The sequence below is a fragment of the Mirounga leonina genome, unplaced genomic scaffold (genome assembly GCF_011800145.1).
Source record: "Mirounga leonina isolate KUSES-001 unplaced genomic scaffold, KU_Mleo_1.0 Mir_180, whole genome shotgun sequence".
NCBI lineage: Eukaryota > Metazoa > Chordata > Mammalia > Carnivora > Phocidae > Mirounga > Mirounga leonina.
The window spans coordinates 3,998,770-4,018,603 of NW_023270469.1; the positions used below are offsets into that span (position 1 = coordinate 3,998,770).

The 19,834-nt window shown below is 52.7% G+C and overlaps 1 protein-coding gene across 1 annotated transcript in view; it reads right to left on the reverse strand.

The window, feature by feature from the left end:
• Nucleotides 1-1,523: 1,523 nt before the first annotated feature.
• The window catches only part of CRISPLD2 (cysteine rich secretory protein LCCL domain containing 2), a 63,293-nt gene continuing 44,982 nt past the window's right edge, over nt 1,524-19,834 (reverse strand). The window contains exons 14-15 of the mRNA XM_035024670.1: nt 15,083-15,216; nt 1,524-4,116 (exon numbers count right to left, since the gene is read on the reverse strand). Of these exons, the coding sequence (XP_034880561.1) occupies nt 4,062-4,116; nt 15,083-15,216 (189 nt within the window). The 3' untranslated portion in view covers nt 1,524-4,061. The remainder of the gene's footprint in view (nt 4,117-15,082; nt 15,217-19,834) is intronic.

Genomic DNA, 19,834 nt, shown 5'->3' on the forward strand with positions numbered 1-19,834 from the left:
AAGTGTGTCGACTCTTGCTCAAGAGAAAAGGCAATCAATGGGGAGTGATCCCACAATGACCCAGACATAGGAATTAGCTGACATATCTATGCTGAAGTCATAAAGGAAAATATCTTCAAAATAAATGAAAAAAAAAAGAAAAATTTCATGGAGAATTAGAAAATTAGGAAAAGAACCAGATGGACATTCTAGGATGGAAAAATATCATATCTAAAATAAAAGGGACCAAATCAGCTGCAGGAGAAAGAGGCTACAGATCTGGGATGGGGGTGGCAGGAGAGGTTCCCCGCCCCCCAATGCCCTGCAGGGAGCTGCCAACAGGGTCATTTCCGTGGATTTGACCATGCACTTGTCAGAAACCAGTGTGCACCAGACATCAGTCATTATCCAATGTCTGTGATTTTTGCAATCCAGCTGCATTAAGTGCTCACGCAATATTTTTAAATCCACATTTTCAAAGCCTAGGTATACACATTACAGAGAAAAGCTATCCTCACCATCAATGGAAAGAACATAAACGGGGTGCTGAGAATACAAAGGCTGAAGCGTTAATGGTAAGACGTAAAGATCAGCCAAGCGCCTGAACCTCCCCCCATGGCTAAGCAGCTTGGGACACCCGGGGACACATGACGGCAATCACCAAAAGAGGCTGATGTGCGCCCCCCCCCCCCCCCCAGGTTCAGATGTGGAAGCCCTAACTCCCAACATGATTATATTTGGAGACAGGACCTCTAAGGAGTTAATTAAGGTTCAGTGGGGGTCATAAGGGTGAGGCCTTGACCCAGTAGGACTAGGGGTGCTCGCCCAAAGTCCGGGACTCAGGGAGAAGGTGGCCGTCTGCAAGCAAGAAGCGAGGCCACAGGAGAGACCGACCCTGCTGCCACCTTGATCTCGGACTTCCAGCCTCTAGAACTGGGAGGGAATAAATCTCTATTGTGGAAGCTGCCAGGTCTGAGCTGCTTTGTTGTGGGCGCCCGAGCAGACTCCTCGCTGACACACACGGTATGCTTGGGGGCCAGCAGCACTCACGTCACTAGGAGCTCATGAGAGATGCAGAATCTAGGGCCCCAGCCCAGAGCCGCTGGACCGGAATCTGTATTTTTTCTTTCTTTCTTTCCTTCTTTCTTCTTTTTTTAGAGAGAGAGGGAGAGAGAGAGCGTGTGTGAGCAGGGGAGGGGCAGACAGGGAGAAAATCTCAAGCAGGCTCCACGTCCAGCACAGAGCCTGACTGGGGCTCGATCTCACGACCCCGAGATCATGACCTGAGCCAACATCAAGAGTCAGACGCTCAACCAACTGAGCCACCTGGGTACCCCCAGAATCTGCATTTTGACAAGCTCCCCGCCCCCACCCCATGCATACATAGTCTGCACACATTAAACAACATCTTTTCATCTCTTCTTGCTTATCAGATGGAGGTTTCCCCGAGGCGCCAGAAAATACTGCAGGGGTCAGCATCTCCCTGCCTCGGTGTGACATTCCTAGTAGAAGTTCCGAAAATAAAACAGCCAAGAGCCTTCGAGGGGGGTTGTAAACGTTTTATTTCGCAAACTGTTCAGATTTGTCCAAAAAAGATACGTCACAGAAACACTTTAGAAATCAAACCAGTTTTATTGAAACGACAGCAACGTGGTCCCTGTTCATGCAAAGCACACATACACACACAAATTTACAATAAACTTTTGTACATAGGAAGTAGTAAAATACATCATTTTTCATAGAAAAAAGCACACATGTAAGCTGTGGGCTGAGTGAGCCTACAGACAATATGAAAACCAGAACGTGACGGGGCAGAAATCTGAAGGAAACGAGAACTTTTCATTTTGGGGGCAGGAGACCCAGAAACAGTGTTGGCCTGATTTGTCATCTTTCTATGTGGGTTACGTGCCGATGGCATGATGGGTCCTGTTAACACACAAAATGAGAGGTGGTCTCTAATTACAGGGGGTTAGACTTTGCAGCCTTGTTTCCATTTTGAGAAGAAAAATGGTTCCAGTTGCAAAATGTTGGTGAGTACGGAGAGGAGAGCGAGTTCTGGCTCTGGGTGAGGACTGCCGATCCCGTGAGACCGGCCGGTCACTGAGGCGTCCAGCAACCGGGGGACTTGAGTCGAACGTGATGGGGTCCGCTCACACCAGACGTTTCAGGTTCTCCCTTGGGAAGGATGCTTCTGGGAAGAGCCCCTGGATGGTCGCGAATTCTAGAAACCCCAACCCTGCAGTCCCAACAAAGCCACAGACCACAAAAGGCTGGTGGCAGAGCAGGGGCTGAGGAAGCAAGCGTCCAGCAGCACAATACCTAGGATCCAGAAGTTTCCAAGTACTCAGATCTTTGGGCTGTCACGAGACACATAACTGACAGGCTGACCAAATTCTTGTGCTCTGACATTTGGGGCTGAATCGTCAAAACCTATGAATTACTACGAGCCCACAGTGCACGAAGGAAAAACAGCTCTGCTAAGTCCAGCTCCGTTGAGCTAAGGGTAGCATGGCTCTTACCCAATTCCTAAAGGTGGAGGAAGGAAGCTATTTACCTCCAGTGTGTGCACGAGGGAGAGATGCTCTCAACAACACATCAAGCTTACTTCCCCAAGTAGACTTCCTTGTCCGGACCATCTTGGTTTTGCTTTGTTTGGTTTGGTTTGGTTTTTTTTTTTTAACCCTCTGCTAGTTCCTTTGCCTTTGAAATATCTTGACGGAGGGTGAAATCAAATGTAAACCCGGCGTTCACAAAAGTGAGAGATCGGCCAGCCTCGTGGCGGAGGGTAGAATTTCACCTTCGGCAAAGCAATGCTATTTACAAAAAGGTATTTTATTTCACTGTGGGTTTTTGGTCTGGGCTCATGAAGAACTTTTATAAAGTGGGACCCAGAGAGCACCGCGCTCCTTGGAGCCCGAGGAGGATTTGGCAAGAATTGTTCCACAAAAACAGGAAGAGAAATCCTTCTAGAGTGTTACCATCTCTTGCTATTTTACCACAGGCTGGTTTCATAACCACAAACTGTTCTTCTTCCCAGAGCTGCTAACCTGGGCGAGGAATGTACTCAGGAATCCATTCCTCCCACTGCTAAAAACTAGGTCATCCGACGCATGGGGACTCTGCATATTTCATTGTTGCTTTTTAAAAGCAGCAACAAAACAGCCCTCCTTTGGCTGTTTGTAGACACCTCAGTGGAACCAACAGACACTAAGAGTTGAGAAAAAAAAAGGGGGGGGAGGGTGTTGCCAACAGAACCGCTTGCAAAGCAAAGACCCTGGTGGGGAAGGTGATGCATAAACCAGTCTGGGCTGGGCCAGGAGCCACACGGGGAGGGGGCAAAGAAAGGATCCTGGTTCATTTGTCCTCAAGGAGACCAAAGGTCACGGCAGCAAACAGACGGGCCACGTGGACAAAGGGAAGGACAAAGACAAGATAAATCTCTGGAGTTACTGTGGAACTCTAAATAAACCAGCACTGCTGTCTACAGAACCAGCCTGCTGGAGGCGGGGTGCTGGCGAGGCGGGGGGCAGGGTGGGGCCCGGGCCTCGCTCCCCCAGCCCCCTGGTTCCAGCCCATGTGTCTGACCAGCAAACATTACACCCATTTTCTCCATTGGTAGGGATGGACTGTGTTTTCAAAGTTTTTAAATAACCACCTTCTACTCCATTCCTGAAACTCGCCTTGCAGGCTCTCACTCTATCTCTTCCCGCCCCTGCATGCCTCCCCGGCGTGAGCTCCGAATCCCGCCATCTCTGAGGACCTGGAACCCTCTCCCCGCCGCCCACCGAGAAGCACCAGGGAGGAACGCCTTGGTGACTGTCCGTACAGAGAGGGCACACAAATGGAGACCCTCGGCCTCAGCAGGACCAGTCACCAGCTGTCCGGCCGGGACCCCAAGGACGCTGTTTCTCCATGTGGTTCGAGACAAAGGCACAAAGGGTGTGACACCGAACGCCATTCAAAGGAAGTTTCCTGCCTCTCTATATCCCCAGCCCACCCCCCTCCCAAAATGACGAAAATAAAAAGCAAAACCCTGAAGCCCTCTTGAAGACGCACGCCCCCTTCTCCCCGGCGCTGAAAATTCACTGCCTGACAGCAAAGATCCGGAAGGCCTTTCCGTCTCGAGCGGTCCTCAAGCTGAAAAAGAAGGCAGAGGGCACATTACTGAAAGATCGGGAGGGCCTTCTACAGAGACCGGCTCTGGGAAGGGAGAGCGGGGTGCCCCCCATCCCCGAGGTGGGAGAACCGTGGCCGAGGGACAGAGGGACACCTCCCCGCGGCTGCTGGAAACACAGCTCCTGTCCCCGGGGCCGGGAAGAGCCGGCAGATTCCATTCTCTTTGTAAACGGGCCTGGGTCTGAATCTGGGTCAGGCCGGGCTGTGAAGTTCTTTTCTTTGAGCTCCATCTGGGTTTCGCTGGCCCCAGTCCGTCTGAACCGAGGGCACCCTCCGAGGCCTCTGCCTGGCGTTGGCTACCACCTGTCGACCTCCACGGTGGCCATCTGGCTGACGCTGAGCCGCGGGGACTGAAACAGCGCACGCCAACGGGGCCAGGACGCCGTGCCGAGCACCGCACAAAGCCCTCTGTACACGCCTTTTCACCTTCTTCCTCCGGTGGGTGCCATCGGTGACCTCGTTTTGCAGGTGAGAAAACAGCAGCAATAGAAAGCAAGGACTTACTACCCAAGGTCACACAGCTACCGAAGGTCACACAGCTGGTAACAGGCATTCTCTCAAGGCAGGAGTTAAAGCCTTCGGCTAACTGAAGGCTTTAAAAAAAAGCAAACAAACGAACAGCTCTACTGATGGGGGCACCTGGGTGGGTCGGTCGAGTGGCGGACTCTCGATTTCGGCTCAGGTCATGATCTCAGGGCTGTGGGAGCGAGCCCCGTGTCGGGCTCCGCGCTGAGCATGGAGTCTGCTTGAGAGTCTCTCTCGCTCCCTCTGCCCCTCCCCTCCCAACACGTGCACACTCAATACAGAAATACGTAAATAAAAATTAAGAAACCCCAGCTCTACTGAGGTATAACATGCCATGAAATTCACCCTTTTTAAAGTGTACGATCCAGTGATTTTGAGTTATTTTATAGGGTTGTTCAGTCACCTCCACAAACCGGTTTTAGATGATTAGAATCACCCCAAAAGACTGTTCATGCCCAGTTTTAATCCGTTCCCCTCCCACTGGCCCCGGCAACTTCTGTCCATGCAGATCTGCCTGTCCTGGACGTTTCACATGAACGGGATCATACGATATGCGGTCTGAGCGCCTGGCTTCTTTCGCTCAGCAGGATGGTTCTGAGGCTTATCCCATTTGGCAGCGTGATCCGTACTTCCCTCCTTTTTATGGCTGAATAATATTCCATCATAGGGGTAGCCCACGTTTTCTTTAGTCATTCCCCAGCTGACGGATATATAGATCCTCTCCACTTTGGGCATCTATGAAAAATGCTGCTGGGGACGTTTGTGGGTGCACGCTTGTAGGGACACGTTTTTCTTTTGGATATAGAGTGGCACCGCTGGGTCCATAGGTGAAACATATGTTCGCCTTTTTAAAAAGCTGCCCAACTGTTTTCCAAAGTAGCTGCCCCATCTTACCTCCCCACCGGCCACACGCGAGGGGCTTGTGGGGGCTCCGCGTCCTCGCCAGCCCCCGTTGTGAGACGCACAGCTTGCGGTACACGAAGAGCCTCCCCATGCTTTGTATTCAGCAGCACATTATCCTATCATATTAAAGTATTCCAACAGAGCTAACTGGGTCCCTCCTCACGGAGCTTTTGTAGCTCCTAATATTTTGCTCTTGCAAACAATCCTACAGAGCGCAGCCTCGTCCTTGGGACTTTCCACACATGTATGAGAGCACCTGCAGATCGGCCCCGAGGAGTGGGATGGCTGGATCACAGGACACACGCATTTGTGATCTGGACAGCTTGCCAGACTGCCCTCCGCAAGGGCCCCACCAATGGACAAGTCCTATCAACAGCGTGTGAGGCAGCTGGGGCAGCCCACGAGCTCACCAGCCCGGCATGGTATCCAGCTTTTGGTGCTCAGCCATTCAAAAGTGGGGCATGGTATCCACACAGAGTTTCCACTTGCATTTTGCTCATTATAAATGAGTTTGAGCATAAGATTAATAGCTGAGCCTTGATTTAAGCATGATTTCCTGTAAGAGTCTCCCCTCCAGCTGAAACTGCCGGACCAGACAGATGGCCTTTGCCCTCTCAGACGGCTCGGGAAGGGTAGCAATCCTCAGGAAGCAGGCTGCTTGGAATTCCTGGTTGTTTTCCCCCTCTCCCCATGGCAGCTCTGTGCTTCTGGCTACCCTGGGACTGAACTTTTGAAACATGTATCAGATGGGAGCACTTGGCGAGATGGGGCTGTGAGCAAGAGCCAGGCGTCCAGACAGAGCAGAATGCTGGGCCGCCGGCCTCTGCACCCGCAGCTCCCCACCAGACCGCGGATGGAGGGAGTGGCCGTGCCGGGGCTGGGGTTACCCCGGCTGCCCTGCTGGTTTCTGGGAAGCTCAAGTTCCAGGGCCCTCCTCAGCCCTTTGGGCTGCAAGATTTCCCCAGATTCTCTGCCCGAATGAACAGTCTGGGAGAGCCACCCAGAGCCACAAGGTTCTCAGCTACTCTTCACGGTGGGCAAGCCACACTGGGGGAGAATACCAAGGTTTGTGTCTCTGACTTACTACTGTAAATTCTAGAGTTGAGGCAGTGGCTTCTCCCCATCACAGGGCCCCAAACAACCCAGGGACAAGACGGCCAGTCAGGCTGTCATCCGGACAAGTGCCCCAAGCTACCTACGAAGCATCCCCATTGAGCAGCCCATCCACCTCGGAGGCAAAAAGCAGACCCTGCTGAACGGGGTGTAGATTTCTTAACACATCAGACCAGCGGGCTGACACCGCCGAGGGTGTCGATGTGACAAGTGTCAGGCTCATCCACTGTCTCAGGCGGAGAATTCCTCTGGGTTTGGGCTACTCAAAAAGGCCTTCGGGTGGGTCCCCATTCGTTTGTACCTCAAACGCCGACTGAGCCCCGTCCTGCCGGCCGAGTCGGTGGCTGTGCGTGTTTGATGAAGAGTGGGTGTGATTGATAAACTGTAAGCCAGCCTTCCCACCCGCCATTCCTAAGCCTCGCCCTCCGGTCCCGATTCTCTCCTTGGGTTGGTTGTAACTACCACACACACAAGAAGGGAGTGTCCGTTGGAATGGCATTGAACCATTTTAATAAAGGGTTTAAATAATTTTCATAAAAAGTTTTGAAAAAAATCATTCAATGAGTTCTGAACAAATTTCCGAACTCAGCAATCTGTCTGTCATCCAACCGGTGTGCAGCTGAGCACATACTATGTGCCGGGCTCTGGGCTGTGTGTTGGGGACATGGGGTTAACAGAACTGATGAGGTTCTTGCTTTCACGGACCTTAGACTGGGGGTGGGAGATAACAGCTAAATATGGGTAAGAGATCATCTCAGAGAGTGACAGGTCCTGGAAGTAAAACCACACAGGGAAAGGGGACTGAGGTGAGGCAGGGCAGGGATGAGGGATGCAGAATAATGGGGCCAGAGTCATGGGACCGGAGCAGGGCAGGGGTGAGGGATGCAGAGTCATGGGACCAGAGTCATGGGACCAGAGCAGGGCAGGGGTGAGGGATGCAGGGTGATGGAACCAAAGCAGCGTAGGGAGGCAGCATCTGTGTGTCAGGCTGAATGACCAGGGGACCCCCCCCAGCAGCTGGGGGGGGGGGGGATTCAGGGTCAGGTGACAATGGGTGCAAAGGCCCTGGTCTCAGTGCATCCCCGGAATGGAGAGGCGAGCCAGTGAAGGGTCTCAAGGAGGGACAACGCATTGAGAAAGTGGCGGAACAGGCAAGGATTGTATCCACTGTGACCTTGCGCGGTAAGGGGAGGGGCTTTCATTCTTGCCGCCAAAGAAGCCGCTGGGGGCAAGCCGTACTTCCCCGTGGAAAGAGACCATCTGGAGCTGTGACCAATCTACTAAAAGGAAGTTATCTTAAGAAACTGTTGGGAAAGTACACGGGCTTGTGCAAAGATGTTCTCTGCCGTGTTGTTTATCAGAGCAAAGCAAAAAAAAAAAAAAAACACAACCCAGCCCGGATGTCTGTCAACAGATGTGTGTCTGCCCACACAAGGGAAGATGCAGCCACTGAAACATTGGGTGGCTACATGGGTCGTGGCCTGGGAGCACATTCAAGCGGTTACTGACTGGGAAAACCAGTTAACCTAACAATACACAGAGTCTGGTCCCTTTTGGGTAAAAACAAAAACAAGAAGGTGTTTGTGAACAGAAAAAAATCTGGGAGGAAACGCACCAGAATGTTGACACTGGGTGTGGGATTTTCAGTGATCGTAATCTCTTGAAATTATCTTCTTGAAGTTTCTTAAAATTAAGATTTTAATCTCTTAAAATTGATTTCTTAAAATTACTTTAAAATTAGAATTATTTATTGAGGTCTCCCAAATTTTAAAAAGAAGAGAAGGAAAGAAGGGAGGAAGAGAGAGACCACACAGAAGACCCTCGCAGAGCTGGGGAGAACCAGCACTGGCCGGGAAGCCCCGAGGGGGGCCCCTCCAGCTGACTCCAAGCACGCAGAGTGCTCATCTGTTGGGGCTGAGCTGTGACAAGGGCGCTCTGGGAAACGTCCAGTGTCTGCAGCCTCAGGGGGTCACAAATCAGCCCTGGTGAGTGGTTTGCGGCGGGAACGCACCCCTGGGAGCCGGCAGCTCTGCCCCCCCTCACTGCCCGCCGGATGCCACCTAGGTCCTTATGTAATCTCACCCCGTGCACCCCTCGAGGCCATCCCTTGAGATCCCTAAGGTTCTCGCCGCTTACAGAAAGGGAACCAAGGCTCTGAGAGATGATGCGATTTGCCCCAAATCGAACACCTTGTTCCAGGTGCAGCTGGGATGTGGACCCAGGTGCGTCGAGGCCCCTAACCATGATCCTGAGCAGTCAGGCTGTGGCCACGCTGTCTCCGAGGGCGACATCGGCCCACCCCAGATCCCGGAGGGAGAGGGGAGGTTGCAGGCCCACAAGGAGCAGCGAACACTGGACTGCGTCCCGGAGCTGCTGGTGAAGGTCACTCAGGGAGGGACTGATGGCCCTTTGCCACCAGACCACCCAGACTGCAATGACAGTACAGCATGGAGCTCCCAGTGCGGGGTGGCCCGTCCCGGGAAGGACCTCGGGCTTGCCCACGAGCTGGCGGCTCGCTCCACAGTCACAGAACCCAGCGCCCAAAAGACTGCAGGAAAGGAACCCTTCACTGCCCTGGCTTTTTCAGTGTGCGACTTCTTTTTAATTAAGAAATATCATTTCTAGGGGCGCCTGGGTGGCTCAGTCGTTAAGCGTCTGCCTTCGGCTCAGGTCATGATCCCAGGGTCCTGGGATCGAGCCCTGCATCGGGCTCCCTGCTCGGCGGGAAGCCTGCTTCTCCCTCTCCCGCTCCCCCTGCTTGTGTTCCCTCTCTCGCTGTGTCTCTGTGAAATAAATAAAATCTTAAATATATATCGTTTCTACATATACGTGTTCATAATACGTATTGATACGTATATATGTGTGTATAGATGTTTATGTGTTGTGTAGGTATTTTGTTTCAAAGATTCAAACCCTGTTCTCCCAGAGTCTCATCTGTTTACTGAACTTCCAGGAGAATTCAAGAGTCAGACAGACACGGCTTCAGATCTTATCTGTAAGACCTTGGTTATTAGTCCATTTCCCTGAGTCCGTTCTCACATCTGTAAAACAGTGTTCGTGGAAGTCCCACTCCTTAGGGACTGGGAAGAGGACGTGAGCTTGTGCAGGGCAAGCACCGGGGTCATTGCGTGCATTCAGCACGAGCTGTTTCGTCCTTCCTACGCGGTTTAAACCATGATCTCCCCTCAGGGAAAGGATGGTGTGCCTGGCTTGCGGCGGGGCCACGCACGGAGATGAATGCGCTACACCCACAAAGCCCAAACCCCGTCAAACCTCTTCCCCTTATCTCATGAAATATAAAAATATCCTTTAGGGAAAAGCGTTTCAGAACACTGTGCAGCATGATCTCCGTCTTGATTTTTAAGCATGTTGTATGTGCCCCGGGGAGAAAAGGCTTGGAAAGCTATAAATGAGCAATTAACAGAGGTTAACAGGGCACCTGTGGGGGACTCTTATTTTCTACTCCTGAGACTTATTATTTAAATAATGTATTTCTTTTCTAATAAATGTATTTCTTTTCTAATAAATACGTTTAAAGATAGAAACAAGTGCACCCTCGTACTGAATGCTCCCCTGGCCCCTCCTGGGCAGGGCCTGTGGCCCAGGCTCAGGGACCTATCTGTGGGGTGGAGTCACGTGTGCTGGGGAAGAGCATGGGGGCTGGGGTAGGCGGTCTGGATTCGATCATGGCTCTGTGGCTTGCTGGCTGGGTGACCTTGAACAAGTCACTTAACCTCTCTGTGCCTCCCTTTCCTTGCTGATAAAGTGGGGCTAACTGGGGTCCCTCCCTCATGGGGCTGTTGGGGGGATTCGATGAGCTACTGTGTGTACAGATCTTAGAGGGTGCGGGAGGGGCAACCCACCCATTTGCACAGCAGAGGGAACCTGACACCCAGCCGTGGTCCAGCTGGCTTGGGGGAGAGGGCAGAGCTCATGCCATCCGGAAACAACAGCTTAATGGTTTCTGCTTCTCCGAGTTTCTGGATACACAGATTTTCAGACACCCAACCCTTAAGAGTCCCAGAGCTGGGCTGCCCAGCAGAGGAACCAACCAGTCCCAGTGGCTCCTGGGCACTTGAGATGTGACTCGCCCAAACTGAAAATGTGCTGTGTGTGCACTATACACATTAGATCCCCAAGACCTTATTAAAAAAAAATGCATATTTCTTATCAATAACTTTCTATTAATACGCATTAGAATGGTAATATTTTTGATACACTGAATTCAATCAAATATATTCTAAATTTTCCCTTTTTACTTTTTACTGTGTCTACTAGAACATTTAGAATCCCGTGTGGCTCATAATTAAGTGAGTGCTGGACGTGTCCCAGGAGGTCAGTGCCTGGCACACAGAAGCTGCCCCACGACCGTGACATGAATAGCCCTCTTCTGGATGAAAGTCCACCTACATACATACCTTCTACCTCTGTGTTACGTTTGTTAAAACCAAGTGACCAAGAATGCTATCTGTCTTCGTTGGTCTATTTCCCAATCTCCTTGTGAAATCGGTCTTAAAAAACGGTCCTGGTCTAGGAAAAATTCCTGAACTGATATTCATCCAGATGTCCAGCTTCTTTATGAGAATATTCCGGCAAACCCTGGTCCCAATGTCAAAAGCTCTTCTTGACACCTTTCCTCTGCTATCCCTTGTGGGCATGTGTGTGAGAAAGAAGATTCCTGTCCTCCCACAGTGTTCCAGTTCTGCATACTCGTCTTGCAAAACTCTCAGGATATCCTCTTCTAGAAAAAGACCACTGCTAAACCAAAGCCACTTTGCAGCCGGACTGACTTTTGGCCCATGTGCTGAAAATTCTTTTCAGGAGGCCTTTGTTTGCTCGCTTGATTGAAGGATTCCCTAAATTTAGAATGAAGTTTGCTGTGCACAGGTCCCAGAGTGTCCAGCATCCACAACTCCCTTGGGACCGACTGGGACCGCTCTCGGGTACCAGCAGACGTTGGGGACAGAGCCACCCTCTAGCCCCAGGCTTGGTTCCCACAGTCCCTAATGGGAACAGGCTCTGGGGAGATTTCTCAGTCCTGGTCTCTGTGCAGAGGGCTGCTGAGGTCCCCATCAAACAAGGGGCGGGTGGGGCATGGGTGGAACCACGTCACCAAGGAGGAGACTCTAGCTAGTGAGATTGGGCCCTGCTTCATGTGCTCAGCTGCCTGCCCTACCCCAGCACAGTGATGCCCGGGGCCCTGCAACGGCAGTGGTCATTTCTCTTGTCAGCTCCGACCCCACTGGGTGACACGCCCCACCTGGGCAGAGACCAGCTGCATGTTCCCTGCTGGACCCCGGTGCCTGGGACATCGTGCGTGCTCGCCAAGCGTATGACCCCTGATGGGTGAGCGTGCAATGGAAGGGTGGATGCAAGGATGAAAGAGTGAGATCCTGCAAGATGCTTTCCCCCTTGTCCCAAAAGACAATCCACGCAGCCTATTTCTTACGTACAAGTCACTTGGTCCCGTGTTCAAGAACCATGGCGCCCTGCGGTGCGCAACAGACCTCGTAAGTGCTACCATAGCCAAGAGGGCCCTGGATTCATCGGGCACTTACAGTGAGCCGCCAGGCAGTGCTCGGCACAAACCATCTCAGTGATCCTCACGGCAACCGTGTGGCAGAGGAGAGACCAAAGCTTGGGGAGACCGCCTGCCCAAGGACACCCAGCTGGCGAGCAGGGGAGCAGGCTCCCAAATGCCTGCACCCTCCTGGCCTAGCCCCCCCCTTCTGTGTGTGCAGGGTGGTCTGTGTCATTTCGACACCCATGGACCCCAGCACTGGTCCTGGTACCCCATGAGAATGAGTCCGAATCGCAGAATATCAGAGTCCCCCACAGTGCCTGTGTGTGCAGGGGATGCGACCACCCTCACGTCATCGTCCCACCTGCACCAGGACCCCTGGGAGTCGTGTTCACACAGATCGCAGAGCCCAGTCCCGGAGCTTCAGACTCCACAGGTCTGGGGAGGGCCCGAGAACCTGCTTTTGTAGCAAGCTCCGAGCTGATTTGGATTCTGCTGGTCTGTGGGGGCCGGTTTGAGACCTACCGCCTTACCACTAACCCCAGGGCGTAGGTGTTATCACCTTCCCCTTTATAGGTGGGGAAACTGAGTCACAAGAGAGCGAGTCCAAGGAGGAAGGGAAGCGGGATCTCAACTCTGGAGATGCTGCAGAAACTCCCTAGAACCCTTCTGAATAGCGCAGTGGGCAACGCCACTTCTGGGCCTGGGAAAGCCTGCCTGGAAGGTATTTATAATGATGATGATGGCGATGCTGGGCGGGTCACTTGGGGAGAGAGAAAGAACGACGGGTCTCGGGGGGCGGGGAGGCTGACAGTGGGAAAGAAGCCACTCTGCAGACCCGTCTCAGACACCCACCTGCGGGGGCCGCACATTAAGCCGTGTGGCTGCCCTCGGGGAGCCACTCAGGGATGAGCTGGGCAGTGAGCCCGGAGGCCAGCCCGCCACCTTTCTCAGCAAGACCGTTTCCTCTTCGAGGGGTACAGATAACTCAACAGAGTGCTGTCCTGGGACTTCTTCCCAGCCTGGCCAGGAAATGCCACCTAATCAGCTGCCTCATTTCCCTCCCATTAAATCAGTGGAATTTCCCTTCATTAAGCTTTTCCCAAACAAAGATTGCCCACGCTGAAGGAGATGCAGACGCTGCTCGCTCCGGTGTCGGGGCTCAGGACAGAGTTCCTGTGTGGGCCCCTGGGGGGGGTCTTCGTGCCACTATGCAGCGTCCCCACAAGCGGCACCATCCTGACGGGAGGATGGGGGGTGCCACGAAAGCCAAGCTTCTGGGGGCCTGGCACGTTTTGTGTTCTTGATTTTATACTCCTTTTCGAAAGAAGGGCCCTCAAATATAAAATTTCAGCACTCCCCTCTGTTATGAGCTCAGCTGTGTCCCCCAGACCCCATTCCTATGTTTAAATCCCAGCCCCCGATGCCTCAGAATGGGGGGAGACAGTAGTTGGAGAGGGTCTTTGAAGGGATAATGAAGTTAGAAATGAGGTCACGAGGGTGAAGCTCGATCCCGTCTGACCAGTCTCCTTAGAGGAGGACAGTAGGATACCGAAGAGCACAGAGGGAGGACCTTGTCAGGACACAGGGAGAAGGCGGCCGTCTACACACCCAGGAGAGAGGCCTCCGGAGGAAGTCCTCCCCACCCACGCCTTGATCTGGGACTTCCAGCCTCCAGCACTGCAACGTTTCTGTACCTTGCCCCACCAGCCCTGAGAACAACCCTACCCCCAAGAGGGATCTGCCTCTTGGCGAGTCATGAGACCCATTTCACAGACACAGGAACTGAGGCCCGGGAAAGGCTGGTGCCTCGTGTGAGGTCATGGGGCTCTCAAGAGGAAACCCCAGGACTGGGGCCTGGATCCCTGGGCTGTGAGGTCTGGGAGGTGCTTCCGTGGACAACAGGGACACAGGTGAGGATGAGCAGCATGTGCCAGAAGATAAACTGGCAGCCTGAGGCCGTTCTGGAAAGGCATATGAAGCCTCAGACGTTTGCACGGTCTTTGATCTAGGAATGTCACTTCCAGGGACTTCCAGAAACAAGCATTGGCAGGTGCAGACATTCCCCCGTGAGGATGGTCATCACAGGGACGATCAGCCCCCCAGGATGGAAAAGAGCTGGGCTGCCCAACCAGGAAGTGAGGTGCAGGGGGCCCACTGGATGCGACTGTGTGGGGTCACCAGCAGGGACATAGGGGTGGGGGGTGGACTTAGGAGCAGCCTTGATGATCTATTCAGTGAAAGTACAGAGTACTAAACTCTCCTCTCCTGAGAGTCTGTTGCTCTCAGCTACCAGACAGCCACTGGATTAATCCTCCAGCAATCTGTGAGGCCGAAACCAGTGCTGTCCCCATATCACAGGTGAGAACACTGAGGTGCAAGGAAATCAGGTGGCTGGCTTGCGGGCACAAAGCTGGTGAGAGGCGGAGCTCCAGACCCCTTGCTCTTACTTCTGTAACACATGTAACTATACTATCGTTAACTAGAGAGAACCACTGTGTCACCATAAATTGATCCCATTTGTTTTCTTTGCATACACGCCAAGTAAAAGGACCAGAGGAAGACACACCACAAGTCTCACAGTAACTCCCCCAGGTGACAGGTTATGGATGACTGTTATTCTTTGGGCTTATGGGATGCTTCTAAATCTTCTACAAAAACAGATACTGTCACAGAAAAAAGTTCTTAGTTTTAAAACAGAAAGGAAGAGAAAAGAACAGGCTCGTTTTGGGTATTCTGGTAGGAATGAGCACAAGCCTGCCCAAGTTCTACTCCCAAGGTCAAGGTCATTGGCTTCCCTCCCGGGTGCCTCAGGGGCACCCTTGGTGGACCCTGGGTGTCAAGAGCCGGAGAACGCAGCCCTACCTTTCAGACTGGACTCCATTCCTGAGCGAGCCCACGTAGGTCTTCTTCTTATCCACGGGCATCACGTCCACATAACCCCCGCTCTCGTTCTGGATGACTCCCGCATGCACGGCCGTCTTGCAGATGCTTGAACTCTGAAAGCGCCAGAAGAGCCATGGTCAACGTCAAGGATGCCGTGTTCCTGGGCGAGGCCCTGCTGCTGCCGACCAGTTCTTGGTGGCGTGGTCGGGGATGAGGGGGAATGTCAAGTCACCTCTAGGAAATACCCATCATCCCCTTGATTCCTTAGGGGTCTCTCCAGAGAGACCTGGCCTCCTTCATTCGTTCATGCATTCATTCATTCAGCAAGTATTTTCTGAGCACCTACTAGTGCCATGCATTGTGCTAGATGCAGGAAAACTCAGCAGGGAACACAATAAAGACTTGACCTTCATGCAGTTGAGGGAGCCTGACAAGTAAATACACAAACAAGCAACTCTGCCTGTGAAGAAAATAAAACCAGCTCATGAGATAAAGTACTGGGTGGAGACACTCTGAGAATAGTTAATCCGGGAAGACTGCTCTTGGTGTGACACTGGAGCTTAGATTTGGAGGAGAAAAAGGAATGGGTCACCGCCTAGGAATATCTCTGGGAAGAGCATCCCACGCAGAGGGGACAGCCTGTGCAAAGGGCGTGGGGTAAGAGTGAACTTGTCATGTCCGAGGAACGGAGGGCGGGCCAGGGTGGCTGGAATACAGAGGCAGGTGGAGTGTGGCGGGACAGGTGGGAGAGGTGAATGGGGCCCATCCCGTGGGGCTGTGAGGACCGCAGGGGGAGTTGAGGCTTATTATAGGGGCCAAGGGAGCCGCTGGCTTTCAAGTAGGGGCAGGGTGTACTGTTCTGCAAGGTTACCAAGTAGTCCAATTCCTGGGTAATAAGCCCTTGAGTTAAATTTTCATTAGGGTCTTTAGTTATCCAATAGAAAAATGATCCTCAGGATGGAATGTCTGAGACTAATTAATCACCATTCCTCAAACTGGGGAGACTCACTCAGGGATTGGGCAGCCGGTCCCCACTCGCCCTGATGGGCTGATTCAGAGTCACCCCCGACAAGGGCCAGGTGACTGAGGCACACTCAAGGTGAAGTACCACGTGGGGGACCCTCTCCTGCCACTTCTACGATCCTGTCATCCAGCCTGGGGTAAAAAGCCAACCCTGGCCTTGGCAGGGGGTGTCAGTCTTTACCGCAACCCAGAGCCCCTGCAGCATCTTTACAGGGTGACGGCGCCCGATGCCACAGGGCTGGCTTTGCAGATGCAGGGCCAGGGTGGGGGGGCACAAGCGGGGACTGTGGGCGGCTTCCGGAAAGTGGGAAAGGCACGGAAACACGGGGCGGGGGGCTCTCCAGAAGGAATGAAGCTCTGCTGACAGCCTGACCTGCGCCCGGGGAGGCCTGTGCTGGGCTTCTGACCTCTAGACCGTGAGAGAGAAAGGCCACGAAGTTACTAAGTCTGTGCTCATCTGTCACAGCAGCCATAAGAAACCCATACAGCTTCTGACCACTGTCTCATGACCAAAATGTTCCACTGATGAGGCCCCTTAAGTGTGATGACTTCCAAAGAGTCAGAAAACAAAGTCACCAGGAGAATGGCCCCTGAGACATCGATAACATGTTGAGTCACACTGACAGAACCAGCTGCTCAATCTAGCTCAGCAAGTTGCCAACTTAAAGTCAGACGGACGTCTGCAGGGCAGACTCTAGTCCTGCCTTCATTCATGACCTAGTGACCTGCAGCCGTGACCGTGGCCATCAGCAGGGGGTCAGCCTGCAGACTCCGTGTGTGTCGAGGAGGGGGCGGGGGGACAGTGCTTTGTGCAGGGAGTGGAGGCAAGGCCACGGCAGACCACGACCCAAGTTTGCAAACACCAACAGGTGATGGTCACTCTGTAGGAGGGGGGTTTGGGCTTGGCTGTCTCTCAAGGCCACCCATCTGCACAGTACCTGGGACCCTGTAATCACCTGTGGGGTGATTCGGGTCCCAACCACTGGTTAACCCAGCGAGCACCTCCTTTGTGAAGAGAGTAGGCTGAGGAAGAATCCTGTATGATTCTGCTCACATGGGGCATCGGAAGTGGTCAAGTCCGCACCCTGAGCTGCACTTTGAGCGGGACAAGCAACCCATCGAGCAGGTTCTTAACACCAGATGGGAGTGAACGGATTCAAGTGGGCTCTTTGAAAATACTGATTTGAAATCTCACATGGATTTGAAATCTCACACGTTGGGAGCCCGGGGCAATCCCTCTCAGGGACCCCCTCCAGGTGGTGAGCTCCTGCCCCCTTTCTTCAAAACCAGGTCCTGCCAGAGAAGCCGGGTCCCTGGGAAGTGCATCCTGCTGTGCAAAGTGCAGAGTCTGAGAGCCCGAGCGAACTCTCACACCAAGGACCTAAGAACGGGGATGCTTGCTTTCTGTGACTGAGTCACTTGAGTCACTGAAGGCAGGTATGACCCTGCGCCAACGCATCTTTCCTTCTCCGATAAACAAACGGACAAGGACAGGGCTCCTTAGTGAAGTGGGCTCTGGGGGATCTGGGAGACCCCCGAGTTGCAGGTCAGCAAGAACTTCCCTGATTTTAGCACTGAATGTGGGAAACCCCAGGGAAGTGGGGACCGTTGGTCACCTTGTCTGTACGAGGAAGCCTTTTTAACTATCCCCTTGGAAAAAGGATCCATAAGTTTCCAGTTCTCCAAAGGATTTGTGCCCCCCAAAGATTAGGAAGCAATGCATTTGCGGGCATCTCAGAGAGAAAGGGAGACTTGAGAATTCCTCTAAATGCACTTCTAGGGGCGGTGAGCTGTGTGGGTACGAACGTGCTTGCTGTTCTCACCGGCAGGCATTTCTTCTGTCTCTCTGGCTATTGCTCACTCCGCTGACTGAGTTACCAGACAGGAGGCCCGGGGCCACTTCGGCTGCAGCACCCGGAGGGACCCGAGCCCGCCTCCAGCAGGCACATCCTCAGGACTGAATGCTGCCAAGAGGTGCTACATTCTGGTTTTGTGCCCTCTGGGACAGCCCTTTGCCTCCTGTCCCCGGAGGATTTCTGGACACCAGTGGTACAGAAATTTTCTGTGATACCATCAAGCTGTGGGCCGTGAGTATGAAAACCTCAAGGGGACAGCCAGATCTTTCTCACGAGATAGGCACGGCTATCGTCCATTATCAACACACACCTCTTCAAGCAACTGCAACATTGGCAAACCCTGTCTCCCCCTTTCTCGCCCCTCCTCTCCCTTCGTCCAACACATGAGGAAGCAAGCTTCCACAAAGATACAGGTTGTCCACTTTCTCTTCTTAGGGCCTGAGCAACGCAAATTTATTAACAGTTGCCATCAGCAGAAACCTGGTCTCAGAGAGACTAGAGCTCATCCTATCTCCACCACTTGTCTGCTAGGTGGCCTTGAATGACCTGTTTTAACCCCAAGAACCCCTATTTTCTCGATACAAAGGGGGGGGTCATCATAGGTAACATTTTCGAGCATTTACCAAGGCAGGCCCTGTTCTATGAGTTTCCCGTGTAGTGATGAAGAAATCTCTCAATAACGCTGCGAGGTAGGTATTATTATCCTCTCTGAACAGATGGGTGGAACGAGGTTCAGGGAGGTTAAGTGACTTCCCCCAAATCACTCAGCTGGCAAACAGCGGGGCCCGACTGCCCCCACCCCCGAGCCAGCAAGCTGCCCACCATTCCTTATGGGACAGCGAGGGCCCAAGAGGACTATCTGGAAGACGCGACAAGCTCAGGGGCTGAATGCAGGCTTGCTGAGGCAGCACTCAGTAGATGTTAGTTAACTTATCACCATCACTCTCACCGTCACCATTATCGAAAACGCTCAAGGGACTGCCGTCCCGGAACACCAACATCAGCAGCATCCGGGAACTTGTTAGAAATGCAGATTCTCTGGCTCTGCTCCAGACTCCCTGAGTCAGAAAGGCTGGGGTGGGGCCCAGAAATCTGTTTGAACAAGCCCTCTGGGGGATTCTGATGTGTGCCCAAGTGTGAGAACTTATCCAGCCGCCGAGAGATAAGAAAACCGAGGCTCAGAGTAGGAGAAAGGCTCACCCGCGATCTCACAACCGGGTCTTAAACTCGCATCTTGTGACCCAGACTTTGCTCTTTGGGCTACACCCTGTTGCTTCTCCTGCCTGCAACTCACCACGAAGGGAGCGGGCTGCCAAGTAATGCACTCCCGGTAAGCAGGCAGGAACAGCAGCGCTATTAGGCCCTTCGAAGATCTGGAGACAACTCTCCCAAAATAAATCTCTTAGCTAAACAGACATTTTCCAAAAGGCATCGTCATTTCCCAGAATACAGAGTGACCTAGAAACCAAGGCCAGAAAAGAACCTCCGAGATGGACGGAACTCCCTTCCTTCTCTCCGGACACCTCCCCTCTCCTCTCCCTGTCTCCCCTCTCTTTTCTTCTTTCTCCCTTCCTTCTTTTATTTTCTGAAAAGCTTAATATTTAAACATTAAGTATCTTATGTAGTATCTTCATTTATTTATTCCTTCAACAGTCATTAATTGAACAATCATTATGTGCCAAGTCCTGTGCTGAGCACTCTGGTTGCAAAAGCTCAAAACCCTAGTGAAATTAGGGCGCCTGGGTGGCTCAGTTGTTAAGCGTCTGCCTTCGGCTCAGGTCATGATCCCAGGGTTCTGGGATCGAGCCCCGCATCAGGCTCTCTGCTCGGCGGGAAGCCTGCTTCTCCCTCT